This window comes from Centrocercus urophasianus, unplaced genomic scaffold (genome assembly GCF_019232065.1).
Source record: "Centrocercus urophasianus isolate 14NV4802_14NV808 unplaced genomic scaffold, USGS_Curo_1.0 seq_20, whole genome shotgun sequence".
NCBI classification, from domain to species: Eukaryota; Metazoa; Chordata; class Aves; order Galliformes; family Phasianidae; genus Centrocercus; species Centrocercus urophasianus.
Window position 1 is genome coordinate 3,602,418 of NW_024884756.1, and position 18,208 is coordinate 3,620,625.

The window sequence follows — 18,208 nt, forward strand, 5'->3', positions numbered from 1 at the left end:
CAATTTTTTGAAAGGAAAGCAAACAGGAGGATATTTTCTTATGCGAAGATGGACTGCTTGGCTGAGAACGTTTTATGTGATCTATTTAAGCAGTGATCATGTGTAACACCTTGGAAGGCTTGTAATCTCTGGGTCAACTCCATTCAGTCCTGCCACTTGCATGACTCACCAGTGGCCAGTGGCATTTGGTGTCCGCGTTCTGACACCAAAATTCTCTAGCAGGCAGAAGAAAGTGATAGAAACAAAACCCTTGGACATCACTTCTGTTGCATCCAGGGAAACTAACTGGCAGTTTCAGGCCTTGTGCTTTCTGATAAACCTATATTGGTGATATTCCTCATGGTGGTAGTGGGTGTGCCGCGGGAGAAATACAGATGAATCAGCATGGGAATTTTGTTGTGAAAACCTGTGGTACTGGGCAGTGCTCTGTGGACGCTGTGATGTTTTTCAAGCAGGAAACTAAGTAGAAAGCATATCTTCACCAGAAAGAACACCTGTGCATTGTATGTACACATATGTATAGTTCTTCTACCCTAAAAGCAGAGGTGCAAATGGTCTATTACCAGTCATTCTGCTAGAGTGGGTGGAAAGATACTGAGTAGTTTTTATCTTGTAGGAAGCCTTTGGTGTCTAGAAATCAGAGCTCCTTGTAAATGTGTGCAAGTCTTGATGAGATCTAAATTGAGAAGATTTTGAAAATCCAGATGGAATTTCTGATCAAAACACTGTAGCCAGCTGAGAAGGCAGAGGATGTAGCTGTGTCATGGAGAGCTTGGGTTCAGTCAAGCTAAGCTAGTGCTTGAGGTGTCACTGAAGACCCCAAGGGCTTGTAGAGTTCTTCACTGCTGGAATCTGTCCTGCCTTATATCTTCAGGATTTTCTCAAAAACAGCCCTGATGTTTTCAATGTAATAAATTCCCTCTTTAAAGCCAACACCACCAGTCAAACCTCGTGTATGACTGTAGAGTGAGGGAATAAAATGTGTTGAAGATCACGTAGGATTTTGCTCCATGTCTATTCCAACAGATATTTTAGCAGATGAGGTGCTTTTTCTTTCCAAATCGCTATTGATGTCTTATTTTGTCTTATGTTAATATCCAGATTTCTTTTTTTGTCAATACATTCAGTTTATGTTATAAGAAAAACTCACTGTAGGAACAGAAATTGATTTTTCCTTATTAGCACCGTATCTGGCCACACTTCTAACATTGGAAATAGTGAGTCATGGAATCAATAGCACGTGATATGGTCTTCATGAAGACATCTCAGCTGGCAGGTTGTGTTGTAAGACATCAACATAAGAAAACTTTTCTCACTCACTCGAATGGTTTTTTCTGCAAACACATCAAGTCTTGCCTTTCTTTCATTTTCTTGGAGCCTGTGTTAAACTTCACTTGTCCCAGGTTTTTCTGCTTTGATCCATCGATCCCAGCATTAGAGAATTTACAGGGTGTACAGAGGTTTTTTTTTCTGAAGAACTCATAGAAGACGCAGGCTGTTAGTATGAGCTTGAGCCAAAATATATGAAATGAAAATTGTGCAAGTTCCTTTGCAAGCAGATGTATCTTGTGTCTGGTGGAAAAGGCTTTTTTTCTGTTTTTCACCAATGTTTTGATTCCTGTAAGCAGTGTATGGCATGCTGAATTAGGATTTGTTTCTGCTTCCATTGACTTTAGCGCACGAACATTTATCTCCAACACTAATCGAGTTATTGTCACTGACCCCTCGTGAAAATAAACACTTTTGTCTTCTGTTCTGTAGATGAACTGAGAGGCAAGGAGGTTTAGATTCTGGTTTAAACGTATGTTAGGTTTCTAAAGATGCAGCTGTATGCAAGTAAGATTTATGGAAGTGCTTGAAGCGGTGGAAGTTTAAGGCCCAGACAATGGCAGGGCCTTCGTAAGTCCAGGAGGTGCTGGAGTGTCCATAGCAGCCTTGGGCTGATTTCCCTGGGCTCAGGCTGTTTGTGAGCTGAGCTTGTGTGGGACAAAAAGTGCATTCAGGAGATGCTAGAAGTTGGGTCCTTGAGGAACCTGTAGGCTATAGTTGGGGACAACATCACTCAGGTATAGGCAGCCATTTCTGTTTGTTCCTGGTATCGTACAGCAGCCTGTTCTCATCTCAAGTCGTTATAGGCACTTCAGGTGTTAGTTTTTCATATTTTGGAGGTGTTCTGATTGTTTTGTAGTGTGTGTTGTTGTGGTTTTGTGTTCTAGACGATGGCTGCTCCAAAAGTATCTAGATTGAAACAAATTTCCTACTTCTTGGTATGGAAGACCAAACTTGAGACTACTTTGTATCCTTACAGACAGCTGGGAGTGAAATGCAGTGGCAGCTGCTAGGTAGAAACAGGAGTTAGAAATTTGTCAGGAAAGTCAGCTTGAAAGCAGGACCAGAATGGAATTTGAGTCAAGTCTGATGAAGATTTTGGGAGAGAAAACACTTTGGTGATATTGAAATGGCTTTTGCTTTTGAGAAGTGGAAAATGTTTCCATGTTTGTTTCAAAATGATCTATTTGAGCTCTGAATGGTCAGCACTTGAAAAGGGGAGGTAACTTCCAAAGCATCTTTTTTGTTTTGTTTTGTTTTGTTTTTTGCTCAAACCAGCGTCTCAAGTCAAGTTAGTTTTACAAACAAAAAGTTAGTTTGACCCATGTGATTATTTTTTTTTCTTTTTGTCTTCCATCTTCACTGCAAAAACTCCTCCTTCCTTATGTCTCCCAGCAGAATTGGAAGTTGGAGACTGGGATGTTCCACCTCCGTGTGTGCGCTTAAAATAAACCTCTGAGCTTTGAGTGTCTCAGGTTCTGCCTTGTGTCAGATGCTTTGTTCTTTCCCTTGAGCGTGGAGTTGAGGATACCTTTAAGGAAGCCTGCGATCCCAAAGCTCCAGGCCTGAAACAACTGAGCAGTAAGGAAGAATTGGTTACATGAGCAAGTCGCTTTCTGCAAAGGGTGCTGAGCTTAGGCACATGAATAAGAGTGGTTATGGAGCATGAAAGGAAACGAGTGGATCTGGTACACACATGAAAGCAGAGAAATGAAGCGTCACGTGGGGTGTGTAAAATTATATGTCCTAGCTGTGAGTATGTGTGCTGCCTTTTTGAATCTTAAGATCACATTTGGCACCAGGGTGGTTGGGTCTGGCGCATTTCTGGTCATAACCATTGCTAGTAGGATTGTGTGAGTACCTACACTTGATGAGAATGTGACAAGAGAAAATTGAATATAAAGTCTGCTAGACAGCCAATAAATTTGTTTTATATCTTTATCTCATCCTTGCTTGGCAATTATTTCAGCAGGCACCAAACTACTTGCTGCTTGCTGTGAGCTAGAGTGCTCAAATAATCTACAGTAAATTCTGGATATATCCTGTATTCAGGGGAAGGCATAATCATCTGAGGAATTCATGTATTTGGTGTGGATTAAGGTAATTTTAAAAATAATACGTTCTGGATTTTTTTTGAAAGACCACAACTGGTCTGATGATTGCTTACTTAGTGCAACGTAACTGAAATGTGTTCGTGTTGCCACCAAACCCCTGTTGTCTATTTTTAAGACAGAGAGGCGGAGTTGTTGCTCAGGTCCTGCTGCATTATTTGTTGTAATTCAGTAGACTGTTAATGGCACCGTATCACGATTAAGTTACAGGCCTCCTAGGTTGTGGTTTTTGGAACTGTGAAGCAGGAGCTGAAAGATTTTGGAGGCTGGTTATGAAAAGAAGTTTATTGTTATTTCTTACGCTTAAATCCAATAGGTAAGTTAAAGCAGCTGAAGTAGAAACTGTATGCAGTTAGACTCTGAAAAGTCTCCACCTGTCTTCTACAGGAATGCTATTAAAATACTGCTTATTGTGTGTTAGAATTCTGTTTGCTGTCTGAAATGCTACTAGAGGCAGCAGTTTGTTTCTAACTTCATGCTGCAGCATTCTCGCTTGTCTGCACAGTTGACCCGATCCTGTATGTCATCAGGGAGGAGATGTTTAACTTGTGACACTACTAATCCTTTCCTCAAGGCTTTTTGTTCTTCCTGCACAATGTCCTTTCATTGCTGTTGTGAGCTGGAACATGCCTGCTCAGCCCAGCGATGAATTCATGTAATTACCTATGTACTTGTACTCAAGCCCTGTTGACTTAAACATTAAAGATTGGTGATTGCTTAAGTATTGCACTGAATCAGGACCCCCAGGCATTTTCACGTGTACAAGCTGACTTGGGAATCACTGTGCCTTACTGTAGCTCTCTGCCCATGGGGACAAGATGCCTGTTCCTGTTGCAAGTTCCTGGCTGTGCATGCGGAGCATCCCAGCTGGGGGCTTGTTGCTAACAAAGGAGATCTGCAGGTCCTGGTTGTTCTGTACGTGTGTCGTCTTGCTCATTTTTACGTTGCTGATATAGATGCACTGGAATAGTGCTTCGTCTTATGGAGAAGGCTGCACTGTTGTCAATCAAGCCCAGTCTATGTTGGTCTTGGCGTAGGTTGGCATCAAGCCTTTGTAGAATATCACTGTCCTCGGCTGGAAGGAGTAACAGACCTGGAAATCGCATCTCAATTGCGAAAAGGTGCCCTGGTCTCCGGTCAGTATGCTGTCATAGGCAGGGGGGCATGTCCTGTTCCCTGCAGAGGCTGATTTGTGGTCTGCCCTGGTACACTTTGCACTAATGCAAGCCTTCCGTCAAGGAGGGAGATGTTACTCTGGGAGCATTTCCAGTCTGGGCTTCTGCTGGAGCCCTGTGGCAGCGCTTTCTCAGGTTGACGATGGAGAAGCGGACTTCTGCTTTCTCCATCACTTCAAAAGCCATCCGTGTTGCTTCCTCAGTGCTTTGATATTCTGCCAGCCGAGGGAAGGAAGAACCGTTTATAAATATTTCTGGTAATACAGTAAGTACTCTCACATGTTTTGCTCACTCATTTTCCGTATCCAGAAATCTATCCGACCAGAATCAGTTCACTCTCTTTTATTAGCAGAAATAGATCCACGACAATTAAAATTGATTTAAAAAAGAAAGAAAAAACTAAGAGAAGCAGCAGCAAACACAACATCGTATTGACCGGCTGTGTGCATATTCACACTGGCTTCCAACACAGGGATAATTACCCCTCTGAGACTGTGTGCTATGTACAGTACGGTGATGGAATTATGCACTTTAAAGAGCTTTAGTGAAGCTCTCAGGATACCAAATTCTTTCCTTTATTATTTTCTTTTTTAACATTTTTCCCTTCTTGTCATCGCAGTAATGATTTTTAATGCACGTGGCCCATCCTCAGAACCACAGTAAGTCAGGGCAGCGTTTGCCCGGATGTTCCTTTTCTTTGGCCCAGTAGAAGTGTAGCGGTGAGATGAAATTTGGGGCTTGATCGGAGGATCCCCTGTGCTCAGCAGCCTTCATTTACAAGGGGAAAAGGGTACAGCTCAGATCTTGCTCATTCTGTTTGGTAGCAGGTACTTAAATGGGGATTGCTGAAAGCGAGGAGGTTTGAAAGAGGCTGGGTATGAATCTGTACAAAAACATGGGCTTGATTAGTTTGGCCAGTCCTGGCTCAATTTATTTTAACCTGAGAACCAGCGATGGTGCCTTCTCCAGTCTCTTCATGAAGGAAGTCAAACTGTTTTGATGGCAGTTTGACACAAAAGAAATAAAAATATTTCCTACAAATTTCAGCCTAAATTGTTTTTGGCAAAGGGATAAGCAAGTAAAAAACAGGGCCTTATCGTAGGAAGTGTCAAGCAGTCTTAATTTTAGGCAGAGATACCAGCTCCTCCTAGAGGAAAGGAGCCAGTACGTAAATAGCTTCCAACAGAGCCTTCACCCAGGGAGACAAAAGGTTGGCGTGCAGAAGTCGCAGCCAATGTGAAATCTGAGCTTCCCAATGGATTGTGTTGCGTTGGTGAGAGTTGAGTTTGGGCAGGCTGGGTTTGATGTTTGGGCAGCAGTGTTTCGTGGCGCTCTCCGATGGTCTGGGGGAGCTGAAGGCTCTCCAGATCTGGTGAGCATCCTTGGAGAGCAGCTCCAAAGGTGCCCTCGTGGCATTTGAGAAAGGGTGTCCAGCGGTGGGGGCTGCTGGAGGCGCCCTTTTTGCCCATGGTCCCACCGCCCTCTTTCTTTCTCACTCCCTTAAACGTGTGCAGATGATGAATAGCAGATGTCCTCATAGAATACTTCGGGAATATTTACTGTGGGGTTTTGCTTTTGTTTGCTTTTCTGGTGACTTGGAGATGGCATGGTGAGAAAAGAAACATGTGAGCTAAACCTGTTGGTTTGAACATTGTGTCAGAAAATATCCATAAATTGCAAGTTACTACACAGATGTATAGATTTAATGAGACTGTGTAATGCCATTTATTTATGCTAAAGAATCTGACACATACGGTACTGAAAAAAAGTTAATACTCTAGGAGTTATTTTATATTTTTTCCATTGCCATCTGTCACTGCCTACATAATAATGATACAGGTGAAAGCCTCGCGTTTATAAAAATAAATAATTAAAGGGGAATGAATAGTCATTTAAATATCTTGCTGCTTTAATAACTGGTGTGTTTTAAGCTGTGGGAAGGAGGCAGCGGAGATGCTTACCCCACCCCCTTTTTGTTAGTTTGTTGGGTCTTAAAGAGATTTACATTCTGAAAGTGACTTCTGAAAGGGGAGGTGAGGGGGGGGAACAGTGGTGAAATGTTTTGTCCTTCAGATTTGGAAAGGATGAGGTACTAAGCCAGATTCTGCCATCCTTATGATGTACCATTGCTGTCTGTTTCTCGGACCAGTCCTTTGATGTACACCTTTAGATGTAGGGGATTTTCGTGCTCTAAGCTCTGCCTTAATGTGAGGCAGTGCTGCTGGGGTCTCAAAGCGTGAGTGGGTTTCTCTGCATCCAGATCCCCAAATCCTGGTCCCCATTGGTATCTGAAACTGGTAAAGAAAAAGATGCAAGGGAAATGCACTTCATTGTCTGTCTCAAGTAAAAATACCTGTCTGAAAGCAGCACCCCGCTGACAGAGCTCAGCATTTAACAAAGGCACTGTTGGCTTTTAGGAGTTTTCATTTAACTTCATGTAGCCATGCTATGGTTATGCAAAACTGTTTTCCCTTTTTGCTTTTAATTGCAGTAGAGCCCAGAGCAGCAATGACTGTGAAATGCTCAGGGGGAGGTGCAGGGGCTCAGGCACTTGCTGCGGTCCAGGGCTGCATGTGGTCGTTGCTCTACTGAATTTCACCAGACCATTCCTGTACCCGGGGAGCTGCCCATAGCTTTGCATCAGTCAGCTGCCTCTGAGGTGCAGACAAGGCAGGCTCAAATAGACAAGTTTCTTTGTTAATCTCCTTTGTACGATTTGGTGACAGAGACGGAATATTTTTCTGACAGGCGCTTATCCTATAATTTTCCATGGGTTGATGAGTCAGGGGAGGTGCCTCCTTCAGAGGAGGAGGAGGACGTGGCTAGGTCAGGTTGCATTAAGATGATTTAAAGTTGGTACAATTAAAGATAAAGACATGCTTTCCTGAAAGCTGTGAATGATCCAAAAGTATAACTTTGCAGTGAAAGCCTTTCACTTACATAAAATAATGTCTATTGCTTAAAATATAGTGGCAATGCCAGAATATGAAGCAAAGTGCCTGGTCCAGACCCAGGGAAGTCATTCCATATCCTTCAAGGAACTTTGGCTGTATTTTCCAATACAACGCAGATCCCTAATGGAAAGTTCCTTATAAATGAAATAGTTTCTAGTGTTATAATTACTGTCTTTGCGTATGTTGGAAAGCATTTTAGGAAGTCATGCACTTTTTAAGAAGCAGAGATGACAGTGAGTGAGCAATGAGGTTTTGGTCACTTTAAGTGGATGTTATAAATCACTTTATTTTTGTTTATAAGAGATGATCCATATATAGCTGTAGTTTGTCGACATTTTCCATTACAAACTTCTAGTTTTGGGTACCATGCAGAGTGTCTCAGCAGGCTCTTAGAAAATCCACTTAGAGGTAAATGTTGTTATTCAGTGAGTGTATGCTGCTTCTCCCTCATTGGAATTTGAGACGGTTTGAAGCATAAAAATGTGTTCATGGTCTTAATGTTTTAAGAGACAGTATTTTGCAAAGGGGCTGAACCTGATCTTATTTTCTTTCCTGTTTCCATGTTCCAGTGTACTTTAGAAATAATTCTACTGAAGTAAAACAGAGCGGTAACGAGAGAGGAGACTGACTTAGAGTATGTAGTGCACACTGCTGACTGTAAGAGAATTGCTTTATTTAGATGAGTAAGAGAAGGGGCTGGGAAGACCACCCACATCACCAAACCCTGCCTGCTGCAGGTCACCGTAGCTGTGAAGAGAGAGCTTACGATGCAATGGGGCCCAGGAAAACACTTGCTGCACACCACAGCCCCCCCCAAGGCATCCCCTGGCTGCCTGTAACAAGTATAAAGGCAGTGAGACTAGGACAGGAAGCTGCAGTCATCTATGGATGTGGCAGGAGAGCACACGGGCTGACCAAGTTCTGCAGTAAGTTTGCTAAGCGACAGTTGACCAGAAAAGCGTGTTTTGTACAACATAAGGGAAAGGAAAACTTCTGCTGCCTCTTCCCCCATGAAAACAAGCCCAAAAGGAGCAGAACAAACAGACATCCAACAATTTGGACTTAGGGAAACATGATCCGTGGCTCCAAGCCTAAGAGCTGACTTGGTTTGGGCATCATTGGAAGACACAGCAGCTAGTAGCTGAGCACTGCTGTGTCCTGCTTCTCTCACACGAGGGTCAGTTCTGACGTTGCATATCAGTGTGGAAGGGTGTGGAGATCAAGAGGCTCTTGCTTGCTCCCAAAGACAGTCAGCACAGGCCCTGTATTATGTTAGGCATAATATTTGTTGCACCATAGTTACTTTGGAAGCAGAGAGGAAAAAAGGAGGGGGTGGATGGGTCATCACAAGTGCTTTTGCTACCCTGGGATATGAATACATGACTCTCGCTCATGTAAGTGCAAGTTGCATAAGTGCATTTGTGGGTGAAATTTGGCCTGAGGTTCTTCTGGAGAGGAATCTTGCAACACTGAGCAATCGTCTATCTCCAGTTAAGAGTTCTTTTGCCAGGTAGAGATATGCAGCATGGGTGGCTTCTGGGGAGAAAGGAGTTATGCCTAAGTGCTGGTTATCTGGGGCAAATCATGGTCCAAATGCTGCCATCCTTCCTTAAATAAAGATGCTCCTTATTCAGTCTCTCAGCCTTTACTCTTCAGCAGTGTTCTCACCTGAATGGGACTCAAAAATCATCGAAACGATCCAAATTTAGTTCTGTGGTAGAAATTTCAGGTCCTTTCACTGCACTTGTTGGGATGCGGTGTGGTCTTCCCAGCTGAAGTATTTGTATAAGCATGTGTAGCCATTTCAGCACACAAGTGGCTCTGCAGGTTTTGCTACCATAGCCCTCATTGCTTGTGCCTGGCAGCGGACAGCTGGACCTGGAGGAGCTGCCTGGCATCTTAAAAGCATGGCTACAGAAAGCACACGCTGACATCAGGGGTGCTGCTCCCCATCAGCCGAAGCTGATCTGAGTCCAGGTGGGGTATCCCTGTTCTCCCATAGCCCTTCCTTCTTTCTGTAGCTCTCACAGTGGCAAAAATAAGTCTGATCCACCTGAAGCGTGTTGATTTCCTCAGCAGGGCTAGTTAGTTTCCAGCCTGAGCAGTTAACCACCCAGTTTCACGAGCACTGGTCCCAATAGAAAGGATTAGCAGTGCAAGGGGTGGGGAGCAGGAACGAGTCAACCATAGCTTTTGTTAGCTAAAACCTGGCTGAAGCTCGGCTTAGTGATGCAGACACGTCTTAATTTAAACTAAACTTGGGTGTAGCAGACCTGTTAGCCTACACTTACTGCACGCGACACCTCCAGAAGATATGAAATAATACCCTGTTGTTTTTTGTGAGTTGAAATTGGTTTCAGGGGTAGCTGGCTGGAGCGAAGATTCTTTGATGTGAAAACTAAAAAATTTCAAAGGGTACTTAAATAAGCTGGTGAGTTCTCACAGAATTTCTGGAGTATTAACCAACACCACGTGGCATTCTTGAAGACTGCCATTTGTGGCATGCAGAAGAAGACTCAGTACAACCCTTTTAAATCTTACCTTTCCTTCCTCCTCCTTTCTATTAGTTATAAGCTATTTTGCTCAATTTTACAGTTGTGAATGCTCACAAATGCTGAAGTCAATGTGAAAACATGCTGTCACCATCTAAGATTAATACTTGAAGCTGAATCTTTGGCAGCTGGTGGCAAATGAATTTGACACCTTGCATCGGGGATGTCCTCCCTGATCAGGCTATTGTCACTTGTCTCGGTAATTCCCCTTTCTTTGCAGGTGAAATTCACCCTCATTTGTTCCATCCAGATACAGCTTCAGTTCTCTCTTAGCCTCCAGAAACCTGCAGTCTACTGAGCAAACAGAACTGAATTCCCTTGGAATTCACCTTCCTAACCCCAAAGTGAAACTGTTTCCATTGTGTGTTGTTAGGGCAGCATTGCCCACAGGTGTTACTTGAATGTTTTTCTTTCTCCTGGACATCTTCATTACCTATCCTAAAGGAGATACTGTACTGCCAGTGCCTCAAGCAGGCCTGGCTTTCTGTCTTCCTCATACAACTTCATCGTATTTCCCATTTGCTTTTTCATATTGCCTTGTTTGTCTGGTTGCAGGATGCTGTCTTGCGCTGGCAATGAGGTTGCAAAGGAGTGGATTCCTCATTTGGTTCTGCTGCTGCATGACTATTCACTCCTCTTGTACGTGTATCTTAGAAAGAGAGGTCTGTGCATTTGTGCATCTAATAGCTCACCATTAAAACAAAATCGACCTGAAAAGCTTCATTAATGAGGAGCCAAATTCAACTAGCAGCAAGAAACTCAACGATCAAGTTTTCTATCCACTGAGACCCTTTTATACAGTTCCAGGAGGAGAGTATGTTTAAACATGCACTGAAGTCTCACTACGTTCCTGGAGTGGTGTAAACACCTTCTTTAAGGACCCTTTTCGCTACCAGAGTGCTCCTAGAACAAACAAGAGTCAGTGCTCATTGTATTCAGGTTTTGGCATCCCTTACCTTCAGTTTTAAAAATCTGTCAGGGCAGAAGAGTTCTCCTGCTTCCCTCTACACTGCACTGCTTAATTTTCATTTTCCAAAACACTTGCAGGTTTGCCGTCCCAGCTCTTAAAACAAAGTGTATTTTACTCGCTGTTTGGGTGCTTTTAATAGTATAAAGAAAGGATTCCACATCCAAGCACTCCAGTTAAGAACTAGGTAGCCAGGTTCAAAATGGGCCAGAAGTTGGGTCATTTTCTGCTTGTCACATGCTGCCAATTAGCAGTGTTATTAATCACTGCCTAGAAGAAGATGGGCATTGGAACAGTCGGTGTCACTGACCATTGACAAGGCAGTGTGCAGAAGGTCTTGCCGTAGCTGCCAGTTACTGTGCTGCAGCATTGGAACTGAGTCTCATTTCCACAGAAAAACAGGAATTTCTTTATTTCTTTTTATTCAGGCGTGAAGACAGGCCTGTTATCTAGGCTGTAAATAGTGCCTATATAGTGTTCTGGGCAGTGAATCTGCTACAGGCCCTGGGAGAGCTAATGCAGCATCTGCCCTTCTCTGTCCCACGAGCGTGGTTGGGGAACACCTTGTGTCTGTGAACATCCTTCATTGCCTTCGCCCACAGAGCCGCCCCAAGGCTCTTCGGGGGTGGCAGATCTGAATTTTGCCTCCACAAGGCTGAGGATCTGAACCTGGGCCAGAGCTTTGTTTCCTGCTGGTGAGAGGAGAGGAGCTGGGGAGAAGGCAAGGGTCAGGCATGCTTTTTCTGCTGCTCCGGGGGCAGCAGGAAGAGGCTGGTGGCTAACCTCCAGTTGGAGACCACAGTCCCTTGGTGACAGCGGCCAGCCTGCTTCTCGAGGCCACAGACCAAAATAAGCAATGACGTGGGACAGCAGACAGTGGAGGAGATGAGAGGCATAGCCCTGCTGCATGCTCCCTGTTGTGTTGGGTAGCAGGATTTTTGTTCTCTAAGGGAGTTGTACTTGAGCTTGTTTGCTTAAGAAAAGATGTCCAGAGCTGTGCCTTACTGCCTGCCTGGCCATCAGATCTTTCAGCGAGATGAGAAAGTGGCTTTGGTTTGACTTGTTGTTTCTCCTAGATCTTACTTCTGTGTGAAACAGATTTCTATGACAGAGGATGAAACACTAACAATGATTTTTGAAGTGGATCCTCCAACTTCTGGTGTGCAGCTACAGTAATTTGTGGGTGAAGAAAATATTTGGGTACTGCAGAGTTGCCAAAATATTGTTTAACAGGGAATTGCAGTTTAATTAGCACTTATCAGACATTAGCAATAATTGTTTTCAATTTGACCGCTCAGGGTAAAGTGTGATTCAGGTTCGCTTGGTTGATGCTGTGTGGTCTGCTGGAGATATGCCACTAGCTTCCTGTCCACAGGCAGAAGCTTTTGGGGCTGCTTGTCTCTTTTTGATGAAGATGAGATGTCATCTTCAACTGGGACAAAGTGGAGGGAATTTGTATTAGCTAGAGGCAGATGATTTGACTCGAAGTTACTGCAGCAAGATGGATTAGAGTTTATCTCTACGATCTCATTTGCTGTGATTTTTAGGAAAAGTGCCAAAAACTTAAAGGGAAAAAAAAAAGAGAGAAAAAGAAAAAAATGTTTCCATTTGCTTATTTATGCTTTGTTTTGGCAAGGAATGAGAAAGCTTGCCGCTTTTAGCGAGTGTGTGAACAAGAAAGGCAAGGGAACCTGGGGTGAGGTTTGACGTGGAGATGGTGTAAGATGCAGCTTAGCCATAAACATCCCTCAAATATTTCTTCTCCCTTTGTAGCAGGGTTCATTATGCTTTCTGAGTTTGTGGCTGTAGGTGAAAACAAAGGCAGTTCTATAAAATGAACGTAGTTTCAAAGGCTGGCTGAGAACAGAAAGTAAACTGTATGCAATTTAAGCACCCGTTTGTATACAGCCGTGCACCAGTGTGATGTAAGGCAGCAAAGATGACCTGGTTAGCAAAGCCCTTGCAAACTGCTGAGGAGATCCTGCTGCACCAGAGTTCCCCTCCTTGGGGACCTGCGGTTAGTCTTAGCTGAAGGAAACCTTTATACAGTAACAGGAGCTATCCCAGGGCTTTTGAGAATGGCAAATAAAACACTGTGCACATGTGTAAGGGTGAGGGAAGTTAAGGCATGCAGGCTGTTTACTGCCCTTTACAAAATAGCTGGGATACAAGAAACGCAACCTTAATCACATGGGCTTTGTGAGCTCCGTTTGCAGGAGTTTGGGAGCTCTGTGTGTTTTGGAAGGATGAAACCCAGCATTCAGCAGACAGAAACCCTAGGGCAATATAAAGTAAGTCATCTTCCAGTTTTGTAAGCTCTTAAAACCTTGCTTTCATAGGAGTGAGCAGCCAGAGGTCCGCAGACTTCCATGGCAAGTAGTGATGATGTCTTGGTGCTGTCTAGTGATTCCATGTCAGATACGGACAGAGAAATCTGTGAAATTAATGCAAGAAGACAGATAAGATACGACGTTGTCTCTTTCCCTTGTGAGTACATACAAATATGCACAATTGATATGAGGGTTTTTTCGGTTACTTTATGTCTTACCGTGCAAAGGGAATGTATGGTATTGTGGCAGCAATGCAGGATTGTGGGTCAGGAGCTGCCAGTACCACTCCTGGCTCTGCCAGAGCTACTTGTGTGGCCGGGAGTATTAAATCCTGCTCCTGAAGACAGCAAGCTGTTTATTTGAGCTTCGTTTTCAGACTTGCTGAATGCCCCAAAAGGCTGTTATTACCAGAGGGAACTGCTGTTCCCCAACTCTCAAGTCGGGTTGCCCCTATATCACAAGCACATGCTTTGCTCAGAAGGTGGGAGGAGGACCTGAGCATCTCTGTGCACCATAGGCCCAAGGTGAGGCGGCAGTCACCATCTCGCACCCAGGGCGCAGGCGGGAGCCGAGTTGCAGCCAAGCTCTCTGTCTGTGCCGTTGTTTCTTTTTTTAACAATAAATACATCTCTGTGGCAACAAAATATCAATTCTCTTCTATAAATGAAATGCTGAAATATTTTGTAGATGCAGAATTTTGCGATGGCAGTGCCTGTGCTGGTGGCAGTCTGCTGCGGTCTGTCCGTCCTTGTTCGGGACGGGCTTTGCTGTGATAGTGCTTCCATTCCTGAGCTTCCATTAGTGCCTCGATGAATAGTAGAAGATGGATTTCAACAATTTTATGGTTAAAAAGCAGCATCTTATCGTTTGGTTTCTGGTGCCTTTATCCCATTCATTATGCTTTTGTCTGGCGGTGACGGTCATGGCTTAGAATTGCAACATCAACACTGGTCTCTGAACCGTCTGTTTTCTCTGACCATAAATTTGGGGGAAGGAGGAGAAAGGATGAACAAGGAAGTCAGGGGGTTAGTTCTTCTGATATTGCCAGGGCAGCCCTTGGAAAACGTGCTGACTGGCAGCAAGCAAGACCCAGTTATTTCTGGTTCTCCTGTTCTCTCGTCAGATCGGGCCTGGAGAGCAAGTCTCCAGCAGGGCTCCAGAGGCACAGCCAGGCCCAGGCCATGCTCCTGCACTCAGATCCTTTGCTGCCATTGGCACTCGTGCTAATGGCCTTAGTGCAGGGGTCAAAGACTGCAGAGATACGAAGGCTGAATCACCTCCTTTTTAAACCCCTCAGCAGGATCAGGGCTCGTGGAAGCTGGCATGCGGGCTTGCCTTCTGGCTGACAGTGCGGTCGGAGAGCGTGACTCTGGGAAAGGCCTTGTAGCAGTTTCCACCAGCCGCTGGAACATGGGTGTCTGGTGATTAAAACACCCCTGCGCTGAGACCCCTGCATGAAAAAGCTTGATGTGTTCCTTTCCTTCAAAGATTTGCTGAACCCACAAGCACCTGTACTTACTTTACTTAAGATTTGTCCTGTGACCTGAGAATTAAAGAAATCGGTGGTGGGCCCGTTGGTCTAGCCAGGCAGATAAGAAACATCTCTAAGTGTGCTTATTTTACAGATCTAACTAAACCAGCAGCGTAGGTCTCACTGTTTGCCTTGGCAGTATCCCATCTGCATGAATCAGGATATGGTGGCACAAAAGCACTCGAGGCTCCTCCAGAGCTGACATCTCCTCATCGGGAGACATGCCCGTGCAGGCAGGCTGGTTTGGAGCTTACTAACAGGAGCCCTGCTTCATCAAGTCCCTGCATTTTGAGCAGTCCTGCCTATGAAGTGAGCTCATTTGTGTGAGCTCTGGTGGTGCAGTGTCCTGTCGGTGGAAAAGTTTTGCTGCCCTTCCCAAACTCAGGGCAGGGGGGATGTAGATGTGTAACGGTGTACTGTACTCATGACTTTGGTCCCTTGAAAGGAAGGGAGCTCCTGTGCCTCGAGTGGACAAGTGGGAGTTTTTAAGCATGGTACATCTCTGCAGCTTTTGATAGGTCTCTGGATCGCTCCACACCTTAGTTTCTAAGCTCTAAATTAGAAATAGAAAATTGTCTTGAACTGAAATTCAGTTGTAACTGGTGCTGCTGTCACTACCGTGAGGCACTTGTGTTGCTTTGAGCCTCTAACCTGTGCTTTAATGTTGGTAATAGTAGCGACTTACGCTAGCTTTTGGGAACCTAGAAAATACACAATTTAATGTTTTTTTGTTTGTTTGTTGTTGTTTGTTTGTTTATTTTTTTATTTCAGCAAATTCAGTGAAGGTAGAAATGCAAAGTGATGAGGAATCTGACAGGAAGACCTTCTGTCAGGAAGATGAGGTCAGGGTTCTCGATGAAGGAAGCAGCCTGGAAGAGCCCCTCGCTGAGAATAACGAGATGACGGATAACAGAAAGATTCAGGAGCTATCGAGCGAGGGAGGAATCCGGCTTCCGAATGGTAAACTGAAATGTGACGTCTGTGGCATGGTTTGCATTGGGCCCAATGTGCTAATGGTACATAAAAGGAGCCACACTGGTAAGCAGCTGAAAGAAAATCTGATGACTGCCTGTGGCATCTGATGTTGATATTACCTGACAACTGTTCTCTCTTCCCTTTTCATTCACGGGGTTGCAGGAGAGTGGGGAGGGGAAAAGGGGAAAAGCGGGCTTTGCTGTTTCAGATCTCCCTCTGCTCCCCGGACTCTGGTGATTCTGTGTTTCTGGCAAGCGTGGTGCTTCCTTGGTGTTCGTTTCTAGTTTTTGGTTCTTAAAAATGCGACACAAGTCTTAAAATCAATCTTTCTACTGACCTTGACTAGGGAGAACATGGAGGGCGTGTGTATGTGATCGTATGTGTGCACGTGTGAGATTTTTTTATACTTTAAGGTGAGTCTCAGGGCTTTCCCTCGGAGCTGCTTGTAGGTAGACAAGGCCAGCAGCTCGGGTGTCCCATACCTTCACAAGAGGCTGGGTGTGATGCTGGGTGACTGTGCAAAGCCATGGCAGGCAGGCGTTACCTTGTGCTCAGATGCTTATCCTGGTGCTCAGATAGGCTTGCTGCTCATCATGGGACAGCTTCATCATAGAAATCTCACCTGAACTGTTCTTATGGACTAGTCCTTGCCCTAACAATGTCGATGCCATTTTTTTGTGGCATCTTTCAATCCTTACATTTTCTCATTTATGTCTATTACTGTTAGTGCTACTACTTGGTAGGGACCCAAACAGCTTACTAGCCTTAAGGATTTGAGAATTCAAGAGGTAGACAAAACCTTTAGCGTAAAAGAAAGAAGGGGCCGCAAGTTCAAAACAAGTTTTGGGAGAGTCTGAACAAATCTGGTAAATGGAGGTACGCAGAGGCTGATCCTTAACTTGCTCAGGGAGGAAGGACAGTTACCTCCATCAGAAAAATCAAGTGGGGGTGGTGCCAGAAGACAATATTGTGGAGTCTTATGGAATCTGTCACACAGAGCCATTGATTCAGAAAAGCTCTTAAGCACACGTTCAAGTTCTGTGAGATTTAAGACGTGTAGCACCTGAACTGCTATGGTATATACTTTTTGGCTTAAGGCATACGCTTAAATCTTACTGAGGGTAAGCACAGGTTTCTGTGGAGCCTCAGGGGGTGTTTATTCATACTTTTTTGGAAAAAATTAAACATATCTTGTTGGTTTTTTTTTTAAATCTCTCTCTGCTATTATTTAGTGGGGTAAGAAGCTCCCACTGTAACTGAGATATCTGACAGGATATAGAAAGAGAAAGTGGAGTTTTAAGGCAGAATAAGAAAAGACTTGGTATAATTCCCTTGTAAACCTGGCAGTTTGCAGTCAAGTAGTGTGCACTTGATGGGAAAGAAATCAATAGAATTTCTGTACGGAGGAATAACAAATATATATTACATAGTTAATGCCCTGTATATAAGCTGTATTGATAATAACTTAAATGCATAATGCAAAGCATTGCAGTATCGTTTATGATGCAGTCATGATTTTAGACAGCTATTACGACAGGGAAAACGCATTAGCTGAAGGAATGAAATCTTGATTAACAATTTGACATGCTATTACTAGAAAAGGGAAAGAGAACAGAGAATGCAACAGACTGAGTCTCCAGCTTTCAGTTGAAAAGTTTTCACTGGCACTTGCATCTATCTGAGCATATGTATTGTAGGTGCATCAGAGTCCACGTATTTGAACTTGAACAGTTAAATTAGACCTGCTAATTTTAGATTTAGGTGCTTAATTAAATAGTCTATGTTAGGTAGCTCATCTTTTAAATACAGACAAAGCTGCCTTTTTGTTTTAAAGAAAATGTGAATTCAAAACAAATAGGACAAAATCTGTGTAGGTCTGTGTATGGGTGACAACCACTGCATGTGCGTTTATAGGTAGGAGTTGCATGGCTAGTAGCTTTTGCCTTCTGGGTAGTGGTGGCTCTGTGTTGAGCTACGTCTCTTCTCCCGTCTGAGCAGAGGAGTGTGCTGCCTTGAACTGTACAGACATCTTAAGCATGTAGAAGTGCAGCCTGGTGCTCTACTCTCGGTACAGCAGTTGGCAAATTTTGTGGGGGATTTTTTTTTCCCCTGCTTTGTTTGTTTGTTTTTTAATACATGCTGCTACTTCACTGTCCACAACAGAAGGAGAAATTTGCTTGGATTTCCACATCCTTGATTTTAAGGAGTATTTTTAACATACTGGTATCTCTCTCCTAAAGTGCAGTACTTGAAAATATATTGCCACTTCCTCAGCAGTTGGGCT

The 18,208-nt window shown here is 44.0% G+C and overlaps 1 protein-coding gene across 14 annotated transcripts in view; it reads left to right on the plus strand.

The window, feature by feature from the left end:
* IKZF2 (IKAROS family zinc finger 2) overlaps positions 1 to 18,208 on the plus strand; it is a 103,103-nt gene that overhangs the window by 41,969 nt on the left and 42,926 nt on the right. For 11 of the 14 annotated variants that reach the window (XM_042822067.1, XM_042822072.1, XM_042822066.1 and 8 more), the window contains exon 4: positions 15,721 to 15,987. In XM_042822067.1, coding sequence (XP_042678001.1) covers positions 15,721 to 15,987 — 267 coding nt within the window. Of the gene's footprint in view, positions 1 to 13,427; positions 13,576 to 15,720; positions 15,988 to 18,208 lie in introns of all 14 variants that reach the window. The other 3 variants (XM_042822077.1, XM_042822080.1, XM_042822076.1) reach the window with 2 other exon arrangements.